This window comes from Pogona vitticeps, chromosome 2, assembly GCF_051106095.1.
Source record: "Pogona vitticeps strain Pit_001003342236 chromosome 2, PviZW2.1, whole genome shotgun sequence".
In the NCBI taxonomy this organism is placed as follows: domain Eukaryota; kingdom Metazoa; phylum Chordata; class Lepidosauria; order Squamata; family Agamidae; genus Pogona; species Pogona vitticeps.
This window is the reverse complement of record NC_135784.1, coordinates 186,703,475-186,726,927: the sequence shown is the minus strand read 5'-3', so window position 1 is coordinate 186,726,927 and position 23,453 is coordinate 186,703,475. Positions and strand designations below refer to the sequence as shown.

Genomic DNA, 23,453 nt, shown 5'->3' with positions numbered 1-23,453 from the left:
TATGTCACGGCAGCCTTGTCTGCTTTACATGCAAGGGAAAAAGGAGCTGCTGGAGCTGACAGCCCTGGAAAGAACAATGTCGCCAACGGGACAGTGCTAGGGTGGCTAGGAAGCCACCCTGGCACTGGCTGGGCAGCAGCATTCTTGCCTTAGGGACAGCTTCAGTGGCTCCGTTTTGGCTGATGTTGAATCTTGGCAGTGTTGGTAACTGCGACGCCTTCCAGCACTCGCCAGCCAATGACAGAAATCCTGGGGCAGTTTTTAAATGGTGTCAATATGTGTGTGATTTAAAACTACGCCAGACTTGGTACATCCAAATCTAGGGGCTAGCCAAATTATTATCTAAAAGATGTGAATTTAAAATTAAGTTATTGGACAAAGATAAGGAAGGTAGGTACCTAATAATACAAGGTCAACTAAAACGGGATGAATTTCCTTTAGATTATGCACCAAATGAGAATTGGGGGGGGGGGAGTTCTAGTATTAGAAAAGTTAGATAATGGCAGGAGATTTCAACATGAATATGGATAAGATTAAAGAGAAAACAAAGCAACAAAAAAGAAGAAAAGAAGGGTAGATACTGTATACAATATTGAATAGATTCATTAGTAAAACAGATTTGAAAGATGTGCAGAGGGAGTGAAAAGGTGATAAAAGGAAATGGTTCTTTACTTGCCTGTACATAAAAGGTACTCAGGAATAGGCTATATATTGCTATCTAAAGACGTGTTGCCAAGAGCAAATAATACAGAAATAGAAATATTGGATCATGCAAGAGTAAATATGGAAATTATGGTTAAATGTGACTGTTGTTGTTGTTTAGTCGTTAAGTCGTGTCCGACTCTTTGTGACCCCATGGACCAGAGCACACCAGGTCCTCTTGTCTTCACAAATGTGTGACTACATAGAACCTAAAAGAAGGAAGATGGGCACTAACATGTATCAACACAAACATATAATATATAAAATACCAAAAAAATTGGAGGAAATCTGGACGATAAATAAGGAAGAAGAAGAAGAAACCAATGTAATATGGGATACTATAAAAGTTATGGAATGGGAATCAAAGATATTTGTTAATTTTAACATATTAAAAACAAGAAGAAAAAAGGACAAAAGAACTAGAGAAAAATATTAAGGTGTTAGAAGGGATATGTATTAGAACTAGAGATAATAAAGCTATGATGGAATTACAAGCAAAGGGGAAATAATTAGAAGGGATCCAATTGGAAAGAGTACAAAGGAACTAAATTTACTTAAACAGAAAGTACTTTGAGTTTCATAACAGAAATTCTAAACCATTAGCAAAATCTATTCAAGTGAGAAGGGGTAAAGGAAATATAGGTGTGATTCAGGATGATAAGGGTAACAGGTGTATCAAAATGAAAGAAAAACTAGAATCATTTCAGTAATTCTTTAAAAACTTTGTATACCAGTAATAATCCATTTCTACATAAAGTAAAAGAGTATCTAAATTGTATTAGAAAATTTCAAATAGCCTATTACTGAAGAAAAGACTGAAGAAAGTATAAATAAATTAAAGGCAGGGGAAGCAACAGGCACAGATGGATTAGGTCCAGAGTGCTAAAAGAGTTTTAAAAAGCTTCTTGTACCTACATTAAAAATTATAGAATGGGAAGAAATTCCCCAGTTTTGGAAACGATAATGTTAAAACCCAGTAAAGATGCAACTAACGTGGGTTGATATTGGCCTATTTCATGAATAAACCAAGATACCAAGATATTTATAGCTATTTCAATTAACAGTTTAAATAAATTTATTTGGAAGTATATTGCTAAAGACTAAAATTGATTTTTACAAGGAAGACAGATGGGAGATCTAATGAGAAGGGTACTTAATTTAATGCATATAACAGAAGAAATAAAAAATAAAGCTGGGGTATTACCACTAGATATATTTAAAGCATTTGATTAATTAAACATCTTAATTAAACATTTAGGGTTTAGTACATGCTTTATACAGATTATTAAACAAATATAGTCAGAGAACACAGCATCCAGTGTTAGTGAATGATGGTATAACAAGAACAATGTTCCTAGGCTGAGGAATGAGGCAAAGATTTCCCCATCTCTAGTTTTATTTATACAGTATTGATAATAGATTTGTTAGCAAATGCAATTAAAGAAGATAAAGGAATAAAGTAATTGGGGGGGGGAAGAGATGGTGGTGGTTATATATATAGCATGGAGATGGTACTTAATGCCAAGGAAAATGAATTTATTGAATGAAACTGCATCACTCTTATGCTGGATATGTACAGAGGAAAAGGAGATATATTTACACATGTAGTAGACTTGTGAAATGTGGAAGGAGTGGTTAATGATTTTTAATGAGATGACTGAAATATTGGGTAAAGGTAAAGGTAAAGGTTCCCCTTGACATTTAGTCCAGTCGTGTCCAACTCTAGGGCGCGGTGCTCATCCCCATTTCCAAGCCATCGAGCCAGCGTTTGTCCATAGACAGTTTCCGTGGTCATGTGGCCAGCGCTACTAGACACGGAACGCCATTACCTTCCCACTGAGGTGGTACCTATTTATCTACTCGCATTTTTACATGCTTTTGAACTGCTAGGTTGGTAGGAGCTGGGACAAGCAACAGGAGCTCACTCTGTCATGTGGATTCGATCTTACAACTGCTGGTCTTCTGACCTTGCAGCACAGAGGCTTCTGCAGTTTAACCCGCAGTACCACCACGTCCCTGGTGAAATATTGGGTAGGGATGTACAATTGTCTTCTTCTTCACCCCAAAGCTTTGCAGTGGTGCAAAAACAAGACACTGACTGTCATGGGCCCATATGATTTTTACATAGGATTATCCCAAATCATTGTATCATAGGCTTCATCTATGTGCACAGACTAAAATGCAGAAATCACGAGACATGAATTTGCAGTGTTGCAAAACTGCTAATCCAAGACCCTCATGGATCCACGTAAAAATCACTCTGGATCAAATCCAAATCAAATCAAATTCAAATTCAAAAATACTCTGGATCAAATCCAAACCAGTGTTCAATCAGAGATCCCATCTGTGCTCACAGACTACACCACAGAAACCATAGGTCCCACAGCATATGGTTTTGCAGTGGTGTAAAAACACCAATCCAAAGCATGGCTCCTCATGGATCCACATGATTTTTATACAGGACCATCCCCAAACCACAATGGCTTCTTCATTTTGGCGTTATTCTTGTTAAGTGAATCATGACAAAGTGTAATATGTCATGTGTTGCTGTTCATCTGAAATTGTATATACCTAATTTTCAGACCTGCTAAGGATCAGATGATTTTTTTATTATGTCCTGATATATAAAACTATAGAATTCAAAGAGGGTGTACCTTCTTTTTCACGTGACTGTACATTGGACAGTAGCTTGGAGATGATCTTATATAAAATTTATGTGGATCCATGAGGATCTGTGCCTTGGATACATGTTTTCATGCTGAGACAAAGCCATGCACTGAAGGACCCATTATTTCTGTGGCATACTCTGTAAGCACAGATGGGATCTGTGATTGGATACTGGTTTGGGAATGATCTTAGCAAAAATGATGTGATTCTATGTGGATCTGTGCTTTGGATTGGTGTTTTTGAGTCACTGCAAAGCCATGCACTGAGGGACCTGTGATTTCTGGGCTTTATTCTGTGGGCACCGATGGTCCCTATGATTGCAACATGGTTTTGGGATGATGCTATGTAGAAATGACATGTATCAATGAGGATCCATGTGTCGAATCCATGTTTTTGTGTCATGGCAAGACCATGTGCTGGAGGACCCATGATTTCTGAAGCTTTGTCTGTGGGCACAGTTGGGATCTGTGATTGGACATTGGTTTTGGGGGTGATTCTACGTAAAAACGATACGGATCCATGTAGAACCTTGTCTTGGACTGGTGTTTTTGTGCCACTACAAAGCTATGTGCTGATGGACCCATTATTTCTGTTGTAATCTATGGGCATAGATGTGGCCTATGACTGGCTAGTGGTTTGGGGATAATCCTGTGCAAAAATCATGTGGATACAGGAGGATTCATGCTTGGGATCCATGTTTTTGTGCCACTGCAAAGCCATGTGCAGAAGGAGCTATGATTTCTAGTTTTTGGTCTGTGGGCACAGATGGGATCTATGATCTGAAAGGGGGTTGATATGAAAATTATATGAAATCATGAGGATCTGTACCTGAAATCCATGGTTTTGTGCCACGACAAAATGCTATACATTGAAGGATCAAGGATATCTGCGTTCTACTCTGTGGGCATAGACGGGACCTATGCTTTGATTATGATTTGTTTAGGACCACACAACAAAGATCGTATGAAACCACCAGGATCCGTTCTTGATTTCCTGAACCTGCTTTTTACCCAGACCGCTTGTCTGCCAATGAAACTTAAGGTACTGGCGAAACGTCAGGAAGAACAACCTTCAGAACATGTCCGAAGAGCCCGAAAAACCCACAACAACCAAACTTAAGGTATTGTTGGTAAACTGTCGCTGACGGGATGAACATCCTGGCACGTTGCGTGTGTTAATATGGGTTTTGTGAATTGCCCATGTTAATCATGTTGTTAAACCCTTTGCTCTTTAGTCGGCGTCTTAACAGATGCCACAGAGGCCTCTTCAGTTGCTCTCCTCACTGCGATTACACTCCCTTCTTGCTCCTCTTTCTTACAGGAAATGGAAAAAGGAACTCCGTGCACCTTCGCTTCCTTCGTTCCGCCGGCCGAGAGAGGGCGCCCTTTTTGCGGCCTTCCACCGCCTGGCGGAGAGAGAGAGAGAGAGAGAGCTCAGGAGGAGGAGGAGGAGCTTCCGGCCCCTCCACCATCTTCCTGCTGGCCTTCCCCTGTCTGCGCCTGCCGCAAGCTGCCGCTGTCGCTGTCGCTGCTGCCGCGGAGCGGGCCTGGGATGCCAAGATGGCGGCGGCGGTGTCGGTCTTCCCCGGCGTGCGGCTCCTGACTATCGGCGACGCCAACGGCGAGATCCAGCGGCACCAGGAGCAGCAGGCGCTCCGCCTCGAGGCTCGCACGGGGCCCGACGCCGCTTGCCTCGCTCTCTATAGCCGTGAGTAGAGAGGCGGTTGGGGTTGGGCAGCCGGTGTGGCTGGCTGGCTGGGCTTTGCTGGCGAGCGGGCGGGCAGGTGGGGCCTAATGGAGTGAAGGAGGGATGAATAAAAGAAGACGGGAGCGCAAGCAAAAGGGAAGAAGCCCTTTTCTGTCTGGCTTCTTTCTTCCCACCCACCACAAAGGGGCCCGGCGACGGCTTGGCTTCTTCTTCTTCTTCTTGGCGGGGCTCGTGTCAGTTTGAAGTCGGGGGTGCCTCTGAACGTGTGGAGAGTGTTGACTCGCGGTGCACTCGTGGACTCAGGCCGGGCACGCATGAATCCCTTAGCATTTTAGAGTTCCCTTTCCTAGGAACCTTTCGGGACATATTTTGGTCTTTGTAGCAGAAAGTCTGGTTCAGAGATTCACCGGAGGAATAGCTGTAACTTTTTCTTTTTCTCCCATTTTTTGGCATTCATTTGCAAGCAAATGGTGGCCATTCCATGAGATCGAAGTTCTTATGGGGCCTCTTGTTTTATGTGGTTTTAGACAAACTGACAAGTTATTTAGAGCTCTTAATTTATTTGATGAACAGCTCTGTGTTGTCCCCAGATCTTTATTCTTTTGTACAAATCTGAGTGGAAAGCCCAAGATTTCAGTCAGTGTGATATTGGTGAACCGTCAGGAAGTATATGAAGTATCTTGAAGGGAGAACATTAGAAGTTACTCTGTAATGACCCAAGCTAAAATTATCACATTAGTGGCTGCTTGCAAAAGGATCCGAGGGATAAATGGGAGAAAGTTGAATGTGGATTGAAGAACAGAAGGATGCAGATAGTACAGAAGTGGATAGGGACAGACAGGTAATGATGTTAAATAAAGTGTAGGTCAGTATTAAATGAGAAAGACACTGGAATGATATAATTTAAAAATTGCTTCTCTTGACAGATTTAAAGAAAGTATTCAAAATGTGTGTGTGCACTAATAGCTACTCACTTTATCATCTACTTTTTCCTGAGTATTGGAAGAAAGTACTGTAAAGCCAAAGGACCTGCAGCAGGATTCTTTTGTCCTGGATATGAAATGTTCATGCTAGTGGTTAGTGCTGGAACTGCTCTAAGAATAGGACAGCTGCAGTAGGAGTACTTAATTCATAGCACATGGGTTTCCATTTTTTTCAGTAAACACTATGACAATTTGGTAAGATAGCCTGATATTGTCATATTTCAGAAGCTAAGAGTGAAGGTCAAAGGTCATCTGATGAACTCATGTCTAAACTGCAGTGTGAGCTGCAACTTTTATTGTATTTTAAATGTTGTAAGCCGCCCAGAGACCTTCGGGTAGTGTGGGTGGCATAAAAGTTAAATAAATAAATAATAAATAAATAAACAGTTCCCACTTGAAACCAGTATGCTGCACTACTAGCAGTCCTTACTTATTGATCTTGTGCATGTTTAGTAAGTTGCATCCAGTTTAAAAAGTTAATTGCATTCCCAGGTTCCCAAGTCAGCAATTAAGAGAGATAAGTGCTCGCTTTTTCATTGTGCAATAGAAACAGCTTACCAACATGCAGTATATTCCATGTCTGTGCTTGCTGGCAGAGTGGATACCTAGCAGTATGAAGGAAAAAATATGAATGTGAAACTGCAGCAGTCAATCAGACAGAGACAAAATTGTTGCCCTGAAGTTATCAAAAGCTACTGCTATTTCAGGTGCTAATGTGGTTCACATCAACTAGTAAGCCCCAGCCTGCTGTATGCATGCATGCATCCCATTGTTGATAACCTTAAAATTATTGTGGGCAATTCTAAAACATCTTAACACTAGCCACGGGATCATTGTTGCTTCTTAGCTTTAGTCAGTTACTTGTTCAAAAAATGAAATTAGTATGCTCCCGTGGTAGTGGGGAATAGAAAACTTTCAATTCATTTACATTAACTATTCCTTTTGCTGGATGAGAACTTCATCCAGCTCCACAGCATAACTTTATGCCAATAGTACTTTGCCATCTGCCTGTTGTTCCTACTTGGTTATGGTGGCTCTCTAGAAAGTTATTATGAAGATTTATACTTGCTGTGCTCACAGTGTTTTCCAGTATATATGGAAGGGAGCCACTGCTTGTCTAACATGAATGCTGATGTGTAAATGGTTAGTTACCAAATAGATTATAATCCTTTATGTATTATAACCATCAGTATGGTTATCACAAACTCGTTTCTGGACTTTCTGTGCTGAGATAGATATAAGTACTTGAAACATATTGGGGAGATCTGGTGGTGGGGTGGCAATTTTCTGGCATGAGATACTTTGGAGACCACACAGACTGCCCCAAATGCCAAAAAAGGAAAAGGAAGAAACAAAATATCTAGATGTCCACTCCTGTTTCTTTTTTAACGGTATCTGGAGGTGTCAAATGGTTCAGGATGACTGTTGCCTATTTAAAAGGTAAATCACCACTCTCAGAGGTTGATAGTTCATCTTGGGGGGGGCAGGAAAAGAGGGAGTCAGGGAGTTGTGAACCTCTATGAGGCCCTAGTGATACTGTTTGCCTAGCTATGATATACATGATTCTGTAAATCTATTGATGATATTGTCAGTATTATCTTTTACTGGCCAAAATCCTGTTACTAAGCATAGTAGATTGTACTAGGGTAGGTCAATTGACTCAATAGAGATTTCTGACTCAACTGCTCTGTAATTTCCATTGATTTAAATAGGCCTATTATAATTGCAGCTTACTATACTAAAGGAAGTTGCAGTAAGAGTGGGTCTGTTTGAATCAATGGAGGTTATGGAGGAATTGACTCATCAAATCTCTACTGCTTTAGTGAGTGTACTCTGATGTGAAATACTATGCGAAGCAACAGGATTTTGGCCACTGTTTGAGATCAGTGTTTACTTAGTAGGTGTCTGGCTTAGGTAAAATCTGAAGTACAGTGGACCCTTGACTTACAGACGGCTTGACTTACAGACTTTTTGAGTTACAGACTTCTCTGGCCGTAAAATTTAGGTTTGACTTGCAGCCTGAGATTTGACTTACAGACCAGAAAAAAAACAAAATGGAACAAAAACGGCCTGTTACGCAATTAATCGGTTTTCAATGCACTGTAGGTCAATGGAGACTTGACCTACATACTTTTTGACTTGAGAACTGCCTTCCAATATGGATTAAGTTCTCAAGTCAAGACCCCACTGTAGATGTTGAAGTAAAAGGGATCTCTCTCTGCTGCTAATTCTGATTCACAATCTAATAATAGTGGGATGCAGGAATTTTTTAAAAACCTGCAAGTCATTAATAGCTGAAATCTATTGCTTTATTGCACATGCAGAAGGCACCCATGTAATTTCAGTATTTTCTAGCTGGCAATGACGATTCTCAAGTTTGCACACCAAGCCAATGAATGTAGGCTCCTCTGAGAATCCTAATAGTGACTCATTAATTGCGAGCCAGAAATGACTGAATGTTACACAGCTTGCCTCCTGTTTGCATTGACAAAGCAAGAGGATTTCAGCCACTTGTACTACTTTTGAATATAAGAATATATTTTTGAATTTGAACTTCATGGATGCCAAAGGATTCAGCTGAGGTGTAAGTGGCCACGATACTATACAATAGATACCTTGAAGCTGTTTGGATTTGTCTGAGAAGTGATGTGGTAGGTTACTGTAAACTTCAGTATACAAACTAACACTTAGGTTTTGACTTGAGATTTATAGCATCCATGACAATCAATCTGTTAGGTTTGGGAATGATAGAACAGAAATTGAAACATGAAGTAAAGGAGCAGCTGTTTTTGTGATGCAAGAAAACAAGAAACCATAAAGCAAGTTCATCTAACTGGTGTCTGTTTTTCTGTATGTGAAGCATACAGAATATGTATATGATAACATGCCCTGAGAAATTTTAAGATAGCAATCTGGTGAAAAGTGTTTGTCATAAAATGCCATGCTTTTCTTTTTCTTTTCTTTTGACTTGGCTTGGTGAATCCCCTCATCACAAAATTAATGGCTGCAGATAGTATATCCAAAAAATATCTAGCAGATGGAAATCCAAGGGACTCTCTTTTAATAGTTTGTTGATATTTTTTCTAACAGAATCCATCAGACTGTGGTTGAGAATCTGCAGCTTCTCTGAGCATTTTATTCCTTTGCCAAACTGCTGCTAGTTCAACTAGATATGTGGACAGTATCTTTTGTTGCCCTTGTGCCCTACCGTATTTTTTGCTCCATAAGATGCACTTCCCCCCCCAATAGAGGGGGAGAAAGTATGTGCGTCTTATGGGACGAATACAGTAAATAAATACAGAGATAAAAGGAACAACAGGGAAGTTTGGCCTTGGAGTACAGAACGAAGCAGGGCAAAGGCTAATAGAGTTTTGTCAAGAGAACAAGCTGGTCATCACAAACACTCTTTTCCAATAACACAAGAGGTGACTCTACACGTGGACATCATCAGATGGGTAATACCGAAATGAGATTGATTATGTTCTCTGCAGCCAAAGATGGAGAAGCTCTATACAGTCAGCAAAAACAAGACTTGGAGCTGATTGTGGCTCTGATCATCAGCTTCTCATAGCAAAATTCAAGCTTAAACTGAAGAAAGTAGGAAAAACCACTGGGCTAGTCAGATATGATCTAAATCAAATCCCTTATGAATACACAGTGGAAGTGAAGAACAGATTTAAGGAACTAGATTTGGTGGACAGAGTGCCTGAAGCACTTTGCATAGAGGCTCGTAACATTGTACAGGAGGCAGCAACAAAAACCATCCCAAAGAAAAGGAAATGGAAGAAAGCAAAGTGGCTGTCCAATGAGGCCTTACAAAAAGAAGCGAAGAGAAGGGAAATAAAATGCAAGGGAGATAGGGAAAGTTACAGAAAATTGAATGCAGACTTCCAAAGAATAGCAAGGAGAGACAAACGGGCCTTCTTAAATGAATAATGCAAAGAAATAGAGGGAAATAACAGAAAAGGAAAAAACAGAGATCTGTTCAGGAAAATTGGAGATATTAGAAGAACATTTTGCGCAAAGATGGACATGATAAAGGACAAAAATGGGAGGGACCTAACAGAAGCAGAAGACATCAAGAAGAGGTGGCAAGAATACACAGAGTAGTTATACCAGAAAGATCTGGATGTGCCGGACAACCCAGATAGTGTAGTTGCTGACCTTGAGCCAGACACCCTGGAGAGTGAAGTCAAGTGGGCCTTAGAAAGCTTGTCTAACAACAAGGCCAGTGGAGGTGATGGCATCCCAGTGGAACTATTTAAAATCTTAAAACATGACACTGTTAAGGTGCTACACTCAATATGCCAGTAATTTTGGAAAACTCAACAGTGGCCAGAGGACTGGAAAAGATCAGTCTACATCCCAATCCCAAAGAAAGGCAGTGCTAAAGAATGCTCCAACTACCATAAAATTGCACTCATTTCCCACGCTAGCAAGGTTATGCTCAAAATCCTCCAAGGTAGGATTCAGAAGGGGATCACAAAATGTTTCCTGGGGAGTTGCCATGGTTATTTTTCATTGCAACTATTTTTATATTTATCATATTTAATGTGATATACACAATGCTGTTTGTGTATACCATATTAAATCTGGACCAGAATTGCAGGCTACCTAGATATCTTAGTTATTTCTGTACTCTTTGGGGTGGATTTTCCTTTTATCCATATGCGTCAATCTTACCCCAAAATAGCTGTTCTTGCTTTTTTTCTCTCTGTTCCTCGGCATCCACCTTTTGAGGATTGACATCAGCCCCTTGGACCAGAGCATTAGCCCAGCTTAAAGAAGTCTGAATGATGCAAGTGTGCAGTGCACACCAGGAACGCTGACATCCAAGATGGTAGCAGGATTGAATAGTTGTTGCCGTTGAGGCAGTGGTGGCATTAGTGCCACCTGAGTCTCCAGCTCTTCTGAGTGCAGCAGTGGCAGTGCAGTGAAGGAAGAGAGGACCTGGGAAGAGTGATGCTTCTGGGCCCACCTGAGTTATGGAGGAGAAAGGCAGGAGGGGCAAAAAGGTGAGGGAGGAGATCCAGGGAGGGGTTTGGCATGGGGGGCTGTGGGGAAAATGTTTGGGCTTGAGGGGGATGCCCTATTCACTAAGGGGGCTTTTTGAGGGGGAGAAGACGTGAAGGAAGAGTCATTTCCACACCTCAAAAAGTAGATTCAATTCAAAATATATTGACATTTATTCCTTCTCAAATTTTATCTGGTAGGGACATATTTGCAGCCCCCCCCCCCCAATTATGTATTGTTACATTAATATTAGTATACTAGGGTAGAATTATATTTTGAAATATCTATTTTAATATCTTTTATTTGCCCTATTAAAATGCCTTTTTATACAGATGTGCCAAGGGGGTTGCAGGTTACTTGACTATTATGAAAGGGAGTCACAACTACAAAAAGCTTGGGAAACACTGCTGGGAAGTATCTGTTGCATACAGAGTTGTACTACTCAGCAAGCTACAGATAATGCCTATGAAGATGTCTTAATTTAAGGCAATTCACATCTGAAAATTATGCTCTTTGCATAACTACACAACAGGATATCACCCTATAAGTTTTTAAAAAATAGTTATATCAAGAATATCATAAATAAAATAGAACTAGCAGTGAATATAAACTCTTTCACAGTGTGACAAATAGTACACTTTTAAGATTATGCTGCTGGTTACCAGAAAAGGGAATTTTTCTTGTACAAGCAGTAATTTTGAATGCTGATATAAAGTGTCCCAATCTCCCTTTTAGAGCCTGTGGCCTGATCATTTATGGAACATTTATTTTTCTTTTCTTTCAATCCTAACAAGAGCTCTGTGAGAGTATTTGAAGAAATAGCTGTATTAGTCTGTCCAAGCATATCAGACAAAAAAGCAAAACAAAAAACTTAAAACAAATACATTGTCTCCTTACAGCCTATTAGATTTTAATGTGAGCTTTTGTGGATCAAGTCCTCTTTCTCAGACATAAGAGGGAGACTATGTGACTGTCATATTTATACATGACCAGATACAAAATGGGAAAAATGCCAGTAGTTCATTAGTAACAAAGTAGGCTATCAGGCTGTGAACAATTTCAGTTTTCAGTCTACAAGGTAACAGTAGCATAGTTGACACAATTGGCAATTTGTGGGAATCAGTGTAGGATTTCACACTTATAATACTTGAGAGTATGTTAGACTTGAAAGAGAGTGACTGGCCCAAGGCCAATTCTCTTCTAAGGACCTCTTTGGAGCTTGTATTTGCATGCATCTGCCCCAGGAATAGCATTTTTATCCACAACACCAGTCATAGTGAACTGGTGGTCCTCCGGAATTTTTTGCACTCAGGTTATAGCCACATGTGGAATGAGATATTTGTAGTCTAATAACATCAGCAAAGTTTGAGACTGCCTAGATTATGCTGTACCAACCTAGCCAGCTGAAGCAGTAAGTCTTATGTGATCAGTAAGAGACTTTTAGTCCACTATCCTAGGATCCCTAATCTAATGAATTGGCTTTGTTTTGCCTGTTGCTGGAAGATTTGAAAATTTCTGTGTAGTTCTGAGGGAGCAGTATCCTATCAAGCATCCACTTGTCGAAAGTCCTGCTAGAGTTGTAGTACAGTATTGCGTCTCTTGAGCAAACATGGCTGTTGCAAACGTGGAGAGTAGATTATTTTAAATGCAGATTATCCCTCATGCAATGTTTGCAGTCATAAAGCTTGTACTATACTGTTTATGTTGATTGTGAGTAGATAGTCTTGCTTGTTACTTCACATCAATAGCTTGGGGCAGCTTGAACATTACACAGTAGCACTATGCTTTAAAACAGCCATTCTCGGCATTTTTTTTTTCTGGCCACGGCTGTAAGTACAATATGAAAGAAAGATAGGCCGAATCAGGATTGTATAGCAAACCTTATAAAGTAGTGTGTGAAGAACTGTTTCCAGTCTGTGTTCCCCCTTCATATGTACTACATGACCTCCCTTGAGGATAGCCGCTTTAAAATATGCATTTTGGTGGGATGGCTTTGCACAGCTCTTTCCTTATTTTTTTTTAATGTAAAATCTGCATTCGCTAGATTTAGAATGTGAGTTCTTATTGTAAATAATGTCTTTTCTGTTCAGAGAGAAGGGAGTCTAAGCCTCATATGCAGAAGCCCCTAAGGTGGTAATGAAGTGCACATGGAAAGCATGGGGTCAGACAGTATCCCCCTTCGGTAGTGGTCTTGTGGATTTGTAGCACAAGCCTTGGAGCTTACCTAGCTTGAGTATCAACTTGGATAGAGAGACGTACAGTTTTAGTTGGGTGAGGTAAGTGCTGTACACTTAGAATGGTTGAACTCTCTGGGGATGGGCTTTTCAGCTCTAATGTGACAACGCTTTGGCGGCCTTTTTGAATCTCTTGAATATATCAGGCATTCAGATCTTTTGTGTGGTGTGTATGGAAGGCTAGGAAACATCTGCTCTCCCCTTTATTCCTTAAAAAGAACGTGGAGGCCCAGCTTGACAGTCTAATTAATGTGCATGGGAGATGTTTGCATTGAATAGTTTGAAAAGGAGTATCTTGAAAAAACAGGACTCTCTTCCCTAAGTCCTGAATTGTGTCCTTTCCAAAGCACACAAAATGCCTTGGGATTTTTTTCCTATCCCCTTAACCCTTGCCTTTCTAATCATATTCAGTCTGAGGCATTGTTCATGTCCCCTCCCGGCTGCTTATGTTTTCAAGAGACAAAGGCTTATTGTGTTAATATTGTGTAGTAAAATGATTCCTGCTGAGCTCATGGCCTTGTCTCTGACCCTTCACTGATTTAGAAGGTCTCGGTGAGCAGATAAATTGCTTGGTGGAACTCTTGATCTTCTCTGTCCTGCCCTCTGGATTTCTGTGCCCTGCACAGTATATGTTTTGCTTCTTCCAAAGCAAAAAACATTGGCTAGAAATACATTAAAGCTAAAAATCTCTGTTTTTCTTAGTTGTGTATGAATAAATGGATTGTAATTAGACCTGTGCAAATTTGTATTTCTGGACTGCAACTCCTAAAGTTCCCTAATCAACAGAGCCAGTGAAAATGCATGAGGAATTCTGGAGTTGTAGGCTAGAAACAAACCTCCATTGCCATGAAAATAAATTTGTCTAAAGGTATGCAAGAGGGCAGTGAAACAGATATTTCTGAAGGCACCAACAGGTGAACAATCTCCAGTTCAACAGGTTAATTATCACAATTTGGAGGGTTTACTTGCCTTGCTCTAATATAAGAACCCACTGCCAGATGGTTGAAAGTATTTTGTTTAACAAAAACAGGGCTATATTGTGGATTTTTCTGGATTGTGAGATTTTAATTATACACCAAACATGTGATATTTAAAGAAGTGTGGTGGGGGGTTTGTAAAATTTAGTTATGCATCTCAGATGTTTCCATTTATTTTAAAGTCAAGTTTATTTTTAACTATAGTATTTTAAAAAGAACCGACATCACCAAAGCAAATTGTTGAAAGCAATCTGTAGATTTCAGTATAACTTTCAAGTATTTCAAACATGACATGTTGGCAAGAAAAATGATTCCATGATTCGAATAACTTCAGTCATAGCTGGAACAAGTATTTCTGGAGAAACAAATGCAGTCTGGGAACTGCAAAAATTTCTGATTGTGTCTTCCAGATTAAGTACTTGGGGAGATGAAAGGATTAACCTAAATAGTCTGTATAGAAGCTATAGAATTCCATAAAGTTCAGTTTCCAATCCAAGAATTGTTGTGCCCTATTTACAATTTTTTAAAAAAAGGTTATGTGAATTTTGTCATAATATAGAATTAGAAATTGTAATCTTTTTTTCTATAATGGGATCTTTGAGCTATAACAATAACATTTTAAAATCACTTTTCGCTCCCTACAGTAAGGTGGCACAGGAATGATCAAGCTAACTAAATAAATGATCTGACTGAAATTTTAAAACTTTATGTGTTTTATTTATTGCTTATGTTTTATACACACGGATATCTCCTTTAAATACAAGGACGCACCAGTTCTAGAATTGCTGGAACCACTCAACATTTCAGATACAAACTCCAGTTTGGTGTCTCTGTGTTTACTGTATATTTAAAGTGACATCTTTTGGGTCACTCTGCTTCACTCGTGCATTTGTAATCTTACTTAAGATTAGTTCTTAAAATGAATGTGCTTCCACATTTTTCAAGGAGAAGAGGACTGCTAGGTGAGAAGTAGAAAAGTTGTTTGGGTCCATGATAGGTACTGGGAAACCAGGTGGATAAGATGTTTCCCCTGAACACACAAGGAATGAAATCTTATTACTGTACTTAATACAGTAAAACACATTAAAGTAAGTTGCAGCTAGGGGTAGACCAGTGATACCCCAACTGCAGACCGTTTGGGGGGGCAGGGGCCATGCACAGGGGGGACATATGGTGCACTCATGGGGGGCGTGGCACGCGCATGTGCAGACCATGACATGTGTGCACGGGGGGCCTGTTCACACGGGGGCAGGAAATCTGTGTCCACGTCCTGGTCCTGCCTAGGCCACAGACCGGTGCCAGGTTGGGGACCCCTGGGGTAGGCCATAAGCTTCTCTCTTTATATGCCCTCAGCCACACTTGTCTTGCTTATCCTGAAGTGGGAATGCCAAGTGCGAGTCAGATGTGGCAAAGACTGTGGAAGTTTGACAGGAACTAACTGACTCCCAACACCTGTTTGATCTTCCAAACTTTGAGGTGCTCTTGAGGGTTGAACACAAAAAAAGAAATTTCCAAGACTTGGCACCGAGAATGGATGCACCAAACTTGCAAAATAGATGCCACCATTATCAGGTGCAGAAACACTGTGGAAAATCCCAGTAGCTTGACTGGTTTTGGTATCATCGGCCCTCTCCATCAAAATCCAGACAACTGCATGAAAATATTGCTGTAGTTTATGAAAAAAGAAAAAAATCAACAGGATGAAAAAGTAAAAGTTCCAATGGTTAAAAGGAACAGACTTTTAAAATACAGGAGCAAATTGACCTGATGTGTTTTTAGGCAGAAGACACATCAGAAAATAACAAAGCTAATCTGCCCTAAGACTCATACCTTAACAGGGAGGTGGTTCTGGGGGCATACACAGAGTGTATCCTCCAGCACAGTTCCACAGGACAGCAAGCAAATGTATGTCTTCTCATGAGTCAGGCAGAGTTTGTTTGGGCAGCAAGGGAACAAGGGACCATTCGCTTCAGAGACATGCCAGCCCCCTAACTAGTTTTCCTAATCCCTAGGGTAGGATATATTAGCTTTATTATTTTCTGATGTGTTTTGTAAAATGAGCCATTAAGCACCTGTTGCCCACAGATCTTGAGTCCCTTTCATGCTATGTCAGAACAAACAGCAGCTTCCTCACTTGATGCCGTCTCCATCGTCCAAATCTACAGAACTCTGGGAAAGAAGTGGGCTGAGTCTTTTCTAGTCCAAATTACAGAAAAGGCATTATTGTCATTTTGGGACATCTTTGGTTTGGTTGTTTGTTTTATAGGCTGCCTTTCTCCTGATAAGGGACCTATATACATTTTGCTTTGGTAAAAAAAGCAATTGATGAAGGCAAAATAGGCTGCCTTTCTCCTGATAAGGGACCTATATATATATATCTCCATATATATAGGAGATACAATTTTACCAAAGCAAAATGTATATAGGTCCCTTATCAGGAGAAAGGCAGCCTATAAATAAACAACCAAACCAAAGATGTCCCAAAATGACATCTTTGGTTTATCCTTAAAATAGGATACAATTTTACCAAAGCAATTGATGAAGGCAAAAGCTAAAACATTTTGCTTAAATGTTTCTATTTGTAAATCACTCTTTTAAGTGTTCAAATATATTTTAGTGATTAACTGCACCCCTTAAATGGGTCCAGAAAAAACTTGATAGAGGTGTTGTTTAGCTTTTATTATATGTTATCTTCAAAGAAATACATTAATGAAAAGGATTTCAATGGAGACAGAAAACAGTAATAGACTAACCTTAGTTAGAATTGTAGAAGGGTGGGATCAGAACTTCTAGCCCTGTTCCTCAGGGACTCAGAGAAGCTCCTTTGATCAATCTCTGTAACTTCTCAGTCTCTGTATCTTGAAATAGTTTGTAATCCATCTATCCCAATGATTTGTTCTGATGTCTACAGAGCAGCTTACACTTTCCTGATCATCACATGACTACAATAGGACCCTCGTATCTGTAGGGGTTTGATACTGGAAAATGCGATTATAACAAACATTTCCTTCTCCAAACCAGGTGCCCTCCCTTCCCTTGACAGTTATCCAGAATATATAGAAACAAAGCCCCCCCCAGCCCGCCCTTCAGTCCGTGCAAACCCAAAGGTTTACCTGAACGGAAGGCAGACCCTGGAGGCTATTTACCTGCATGCTGAGCTGTTTGTGCTCTTAGGTCTCAATGTAAAGCAAGCTGACTGGAGATGCCCCCATCCTGCTTCAGGCCTAGATTACCCTTCACTGACCCCCCTTTTCTTCTTCTTTTTTCTTTTTTCTTTTAACACCTCTGGGTAAACCAGCAAGTAGGACGAGCCTCCACCACCTTCTCCAGGGAGAAAGCTTGCAAGAGAGAGAGGCCTTTAGCAGGCAGAGATCATGCTATGTACTCTTGATAAGACAGTCTCACCAACTCCCTCTAGTGACCAGTTCTGGTAAAACATATGATTTCCCCCTACACACACACTTTAAAAAATACTTTTAATTATTTAAATTAATATTTGCAGACGGTGGATAAGTGACTCATCAGATACTGATTCTACAGATAAGGGAGCCGTACTGTACATGCGTGAACAATTTTGCTTCCAGGGAAGATGAGGAACATAATAGATAGGCTGGAAATAAATCAGATCGCTGCTGCAACTACTCTTCAGTTACTGTGGTTATAACTGGTGCTTCAGACTGTCTTTTCAAGTGTATTTTTTTCAAACCTTTTAGTTCGAAGTGGTAACATTAGTAGGATGAACAGTGAGGTGGATAAACTATATATATTTATAGGTGTCTGTAAAAGTGCTCTGATAAAATTGATCAGGTGTAATGGAAAAGTCATTGTATTGGTGATCTTGTTCCAGCATGGGTGTTTACAGCTTTCATATGGTGAAACCTTAATATTTTTCTGTAAGTTCATAGCAGTTCTGTCTGTCTTGTGGGGTTCCTGCTGTGCGGAGGGAGGTGAAGGCAAGCACATGTGTGCGCTGGCACACACCTTAGAGGGGAACCTTGATTGTAATTGTGCCTTATCTGTGACAGGATGCACTGTATGCTGTTTAGAAGGCTAGAGAACTATCCTACTGTTGTCATGAGGGTTAGATACACAAAGTCTTCGGTTGCCGAAAAGGCATCTCATTGGCATTCAGTTGTCACAGGTTGCAGTATAGTGCACGGTTTCCAAAAGAGGAGTGGAGTGGACTGCAAATTAGATTGAAGCTGAAATTGGGCCTTGCCTTGATATGAATGGAGTTATAGCAGATTTCTGAGTAGCAGAACTATGATTATGGTCAGGGAGCAAGTACTAGTGCAAGAGCCTCATTGGCCAAAATTTTTCACTGGGGCCAAATTGTTTCTGACTGTTTGCCTGATTAACTTTTTGCTTGCCAGATTCTCTAGCTAATCCTGTCTATATGTCAACTCTCCAATTAAGGATTGGATTTATTTTGTGAGTAGAGCCATACCATGATAGACAAAGCTGAAATCCTTCCATAAATTTTGCTTTGTAAGGCTAATGATATAATCAGCTGTGACTATTTTTCAGAAATAAAAAAAAATTCCAGTCCTCTGCTCCCAAGGCTCCCATAGAATTCTTTTTGTTATCTTAGAACTGCAGATTTGGAAGGGACTCGATGGATCATCGAGTCTCCATCCCCTGTCAGGGAGGCACTGTGAGGAACTGAACTCCTAACATCTAGTTCTGCAGCCAAATACCTAAACCACTGAGCTGTGCAACAGTTCAGCCATTGGGGCCTCTGGGACGGGGGAGAGTCTTTAATTTCCAGATGAAATCCCTGCTGCTGAAGTTATCCCAGTGGTAGTGCTTTTCAGAGGTTAAAGACTGCAGCCATCCTGTGGCCTGCAACGGCTTCTCCACAGTAAAGGGGGTCTCCTGGGCAGCTTGGTTCCTGGGATGGTACTTATCCACTGTACTGAGATATCCATCCACCATCCTTACAGGTGAGCTTGAGTCACCGCGAGTACAACCAAGGAAGACAGGTTAGTTACATGTCACTGGAGTTCTTTGAGGAGTCCTCTGTGAACTCGCCCAGCCCACCCTCCTCTTCTCTTTGGGATGTCTCAGTTTCTTTGGCTTTCTGCCCTGACGTGGTAGACCAGGAACTGAGGTAAGAAGAGGGAAAATGACACAGACATGTACAGTTTGGTGGGCAGGGCTCCCATCAAAATGCTCATGTTCATCTAGAGAACATTCTGGAGTATTCTGCACAGGCTCAGCAAGACCTGCAGGCATGAGTTCACACATGATTACCTGAAGAGCTGTAGTTACAAGTAAGCAACTTGTGCTTGCTGACTTCGTTTGTAAAGTTAATTGAAGATGTAAATAGATTATGCCTTTCACAACTGTTATGAATAAATAGACCCTCTCCATTCAGGGAGTGCTAAAGACATAGGAGGAGGCAAGACTTCAGGCATACAAATGGCGGTTCCTGTGGATGACTGTTCTAGGCTCCTAGCTTTTCTTTCTTTTTTCATAACACAAGTTCTTTCGTGGTATCTTGGTGTGCCTTGGCATATAGTTTCAGAACTATTTTCTTTCAGTTCAAGAAAAGAGCAAACTTAGAGAATGCAGGGAAGTGTGAAGCATAGATTTAACTGTATTAGGAAGATTTATTCAGCTTTCTAAACATTATTGAAATTGCCATGTACTATAAAATGAGACTTTGTTCTGCATAGATCATTAGTACTGTAGGAGAGTACTGCTGGCTTCAAGTCCTGCTTGTGGTCTGAAATGTTTCACTGAAAAACAGGATGCTGGGATAAATGCACCCCGTCCTAATCCAGTAAGGCCTTCGTGATATTAATAGCTAGTAATTATGACCGTATAATATTTCTTGCATGTAAATACTGATTATCTTCTCTCAGGAACTTTTGAGCACTCTTTTGATTTCTATAGAACTTATGAGTAAAAAACTAATGGGATAGAGAGAAAGACAGTTTGAAACAGAGAATGATAGGGTGTTTTAAACATTGCACCCACATTTCTATCATACTGCCATGAACTACATGGGGTATGAAATATTTATCTTACAACAAAACCAAAATGTTGAGTGTGTGATTGAATCATTGACATCTTCCTCCTTTCCTTTCTTTTTTTTTTCTCCATAGAGGATGATGTTTGTGTGTTTAAATGTTCTGTATCAAAGGAGACAGAATGCAGCCGAGTGGGCAAGCAATCCTTCATTATCACCCTGGGATGTAATAGTGTCCTTATACAGTTTGCAACACCAAGTGGTAAGTACTGGAAGATTTACTCACAGATGTTTACTCAGGATGCAAAGAAATAATTTTATTGCTTGAGCAAATAAAAAGATTTTGCATGGCTTGCTAATATGGGGAGCTTTCTAGTTCAGTTATCTACTCAACTAGCTGGTCCCAGGATAGGACATCTCATGTTTAAAGCATTCTGGCAGGTATCAAAGAGAATCTGTACTACCATCATGTACTATTGGAACAATTGTACTGTTGAAACTGCCACTGCAGCTCTTCAAGATGTGTCAGATTTGGCTGAAGTCTTTTGATAAGTTAATTTTCAGCCCTGTGTTACCTGTCATGGGATGTGCTTAACAGGATTCAGGAGATATTGGTCCTTGAATTTGCTGAAGGCGTAAGCTATCTGAAAAAGTTGTATGGGGCCATGAGGGTGTCATTATTCTCCTCAAATGTATGGGCAAAATTTTGAAATTATATAACATTGATTAGTTTCACCTAAATTTCATTCTTTTTATTTTAAGAACATTAAATATACAATGTATAAGTTTAACTGCAGATTAAAACATACTTATCTGAAAGTCAACCCCACTGAACACAGTACAGCATATTTCTAAGTAAACAAGGACAGTTTTATTCATGTTTTGTTTTGCCGTGATTTAAGAAGATATACATTTTATAGTGCATATATTTTAAAAGTAATAACAAATAAATCCCATGTAGAGCTGAAGACGGTCATGCCAACTTGTAAAATATGGGAATGGGATGGGGAGTTGAAAATGATAAGCGTCATAAATGTGATATTCAGTAAGCTTACATTTTTGGCCGTAGAACTTTTCATGACAAAACTGAGGAAACATGTCTAAAACCAGTATAAAACCAAAGAATATTTTATGAAAGTTTTGTTTTAATTGTTCCACCTACTTTACCAACCCTAGCATGAATTGGAGGACATCAGTAAGCAGTTATATTGTTGGGAAAACTCTAACTTGATCATCTTAATATCCCATTCCCTCCTATTGGGACATAGGCGGGACATAGTTGGGCAGTAGATCAGGAAACTAGCTTTGCCAGGAAATTGACTGAAGATCTTAACATCTTTGCAATATAGAGGATTAGAAAATTCTAAAGTCAAAACTAATAGTTGTATGGTTCAAATTCTGCTCCTGTTTTCAGATTCTGTATTTACATACTTTACTCAGAAAATGGTAATATGGGCATAGACTGATTTTAACACAAGTGGACCACCATGGGAACGGAAGGTTGCTTCGTGTCACTTAGTGAAGAGCTAAGGCCATCACTGGCAGTGAAAAACTGACATGATTGGAAAGGGGCTCCTTTGTACCAAGAAGCTGGGAACCAAACTTTACCATATTTATGAGCAGAAACAAAGAGAGCTCCAGACATTCAGTGGGAGGTGCAACATATTATGTATATGCTGAAAGAGCTGCCATGAGTTGGGTACTGCTCTTTTGATCAAAGACGGCCATTGGTACTAAATGCCAACGTCTACAAACTTAAAAAACTTTAGGTTGGTATTCAGCACTCTGCTTTGTTTACGTGGAAGCAAAGAATCTTCCTGAATTCATGGCTGTACTTAGGAAGGCCACATTTTGACATGCACCGCCAGTGCCTTGACTGTGGTTTATTGGGATCCTGTTGAGTCATGTTCATTGGGCCTGACCAAGTGAATCCTCATGGCACATAATATAGCCATGAGGACTTAGTGCTGTGTTGACAGCTATCGTAGATTGTAAGGTGTGATAGAAAGAGGATGCTCTTTCTCCTGCCCACAACATTAGAATATACGGTACATAGCCTTCCATGTAAATGGATTATCTCCTTTCTCTCTCTCTCTCTCTCCAAGCCCAGTTTCCCTTTCAACCCCAAAGGGAGTTGCTTGCTAGTCAGACGTTCTCCACATTCTTGGTTGGGTTAGCTCTGAATTAAAACATTTGAATGCTAAAGGGGCACCGCTTGGCTTCACTTTCAGACTTCTGCTCATTTTATAATATATTGAAAAACTGCCGAGGCCACAACGTGGAACAGTCAGTGTTCAGTGAGCGCACGGAAGAATCCTCTGCTGTGCAGTACTTCCAGGTGCGTAGATGAACAGCTGAGGGGAGTGGGGTCAATGTCCAGTGTATATTAATTGTCGTTTGAATTTTTTTTAAAAAATGTTTTAATTTTTAAATAGGTTAATTCTGCAAATTAGGAGTGCCTGCTTTTTGTTTGCGTCTTCCTTCCACAGAAACAGTACAGTATATCGCAATATAATATTGTTTGAGCTACCTTGGGTCCCTTTATGGGAGAAAGGCAGCATAGAACTCACTCTTCGCAATCCCTCATTCCCTTTTTTCAAATACTAAAGGAGGGTTAAAATTGGAGAGATGGGTAGGATTTTGTCAGCATTTCAGACAGATCTATTGTGTGCTCCGTGTTAAACATGAGAAGGAATTGTCGGGGTGGGGGTATGCTGAAAGCCAACAGGTCACAGTTTTGACTACAGGGACTTTAGCAAAGACTGTTTTACTTTTCAGTTTTATGGATACTTGTCTCAGCAGCAAAATATGATGCAGGATTATGTCAGAACAGGAACATACCAGAGAGCAATCCTGCAGAACCATAGTGACTTTAAAGATAAGGTAAGGGAATGATTGTCTAATTACTTGTTGTCACTGTGTGCTGTATTTGTGATGCAAATGAATGCAGGTAGATTCCTAATGTGCTGTAGATGTAAATTGTTATAATGAATTTTCTCCTTAAATATATGAGTTTAAGTTTGATATTGAAGCCACAGTTGTACTGTTCTCATAAAGAATTTTATTTGGAATATATGGAAGATGATAGGTGGATCAAGTTTAGTCAAAACTCTCCACTATGACCTGTCCATCTTGGGTGTCCCTGCACGGCATAGCCCATAGCTTCTCTGAGTTACTCAAGCCCCTTCATCACGAC

General features: G+C 40.1%; 1 protein-coding gene across 10 annotated transcripts in view; it reads left to right on the top strand.

Moving 5' to 3' along the window:
• The first annotated feature begins 3,833 nt into the window (after window positions 1–3,833).
• Window positions 3,834–23,453, top strand: part of CARM1 (coactivator associated arginine methyltransferase 1) — a 63,951-nt gene continuing 44,331 nt past the window's right edge. For all 10 annotated transcript variants that reach the window (XR_013542342.1, XR_013542343.1, XR_013542344.1 and 7 more), the window contains exons 1-4: window positions 3,834–5,076; window positions 20,394–20,519; window positions 22,489–22,595; window positions 23,036–23,140. Coding sequence is in view for 6 of the 10 variants with exons in the window: in XM_078386676.1 (XP_078242802.1) it covers window positions 4,569–5,076; window positions 20,394–20,519; window positions 22,489–22,595; window positions 23,036–23,140 (846 nt within the window). In the remaining 4 variants the exon portion in view is untranslated. The remainder of the gene's footprint in view (window positions 5,077–20,393; window positions 20,520–22,488; window positions 22,596–23,035; window positions 23,141–23,453) is intronic.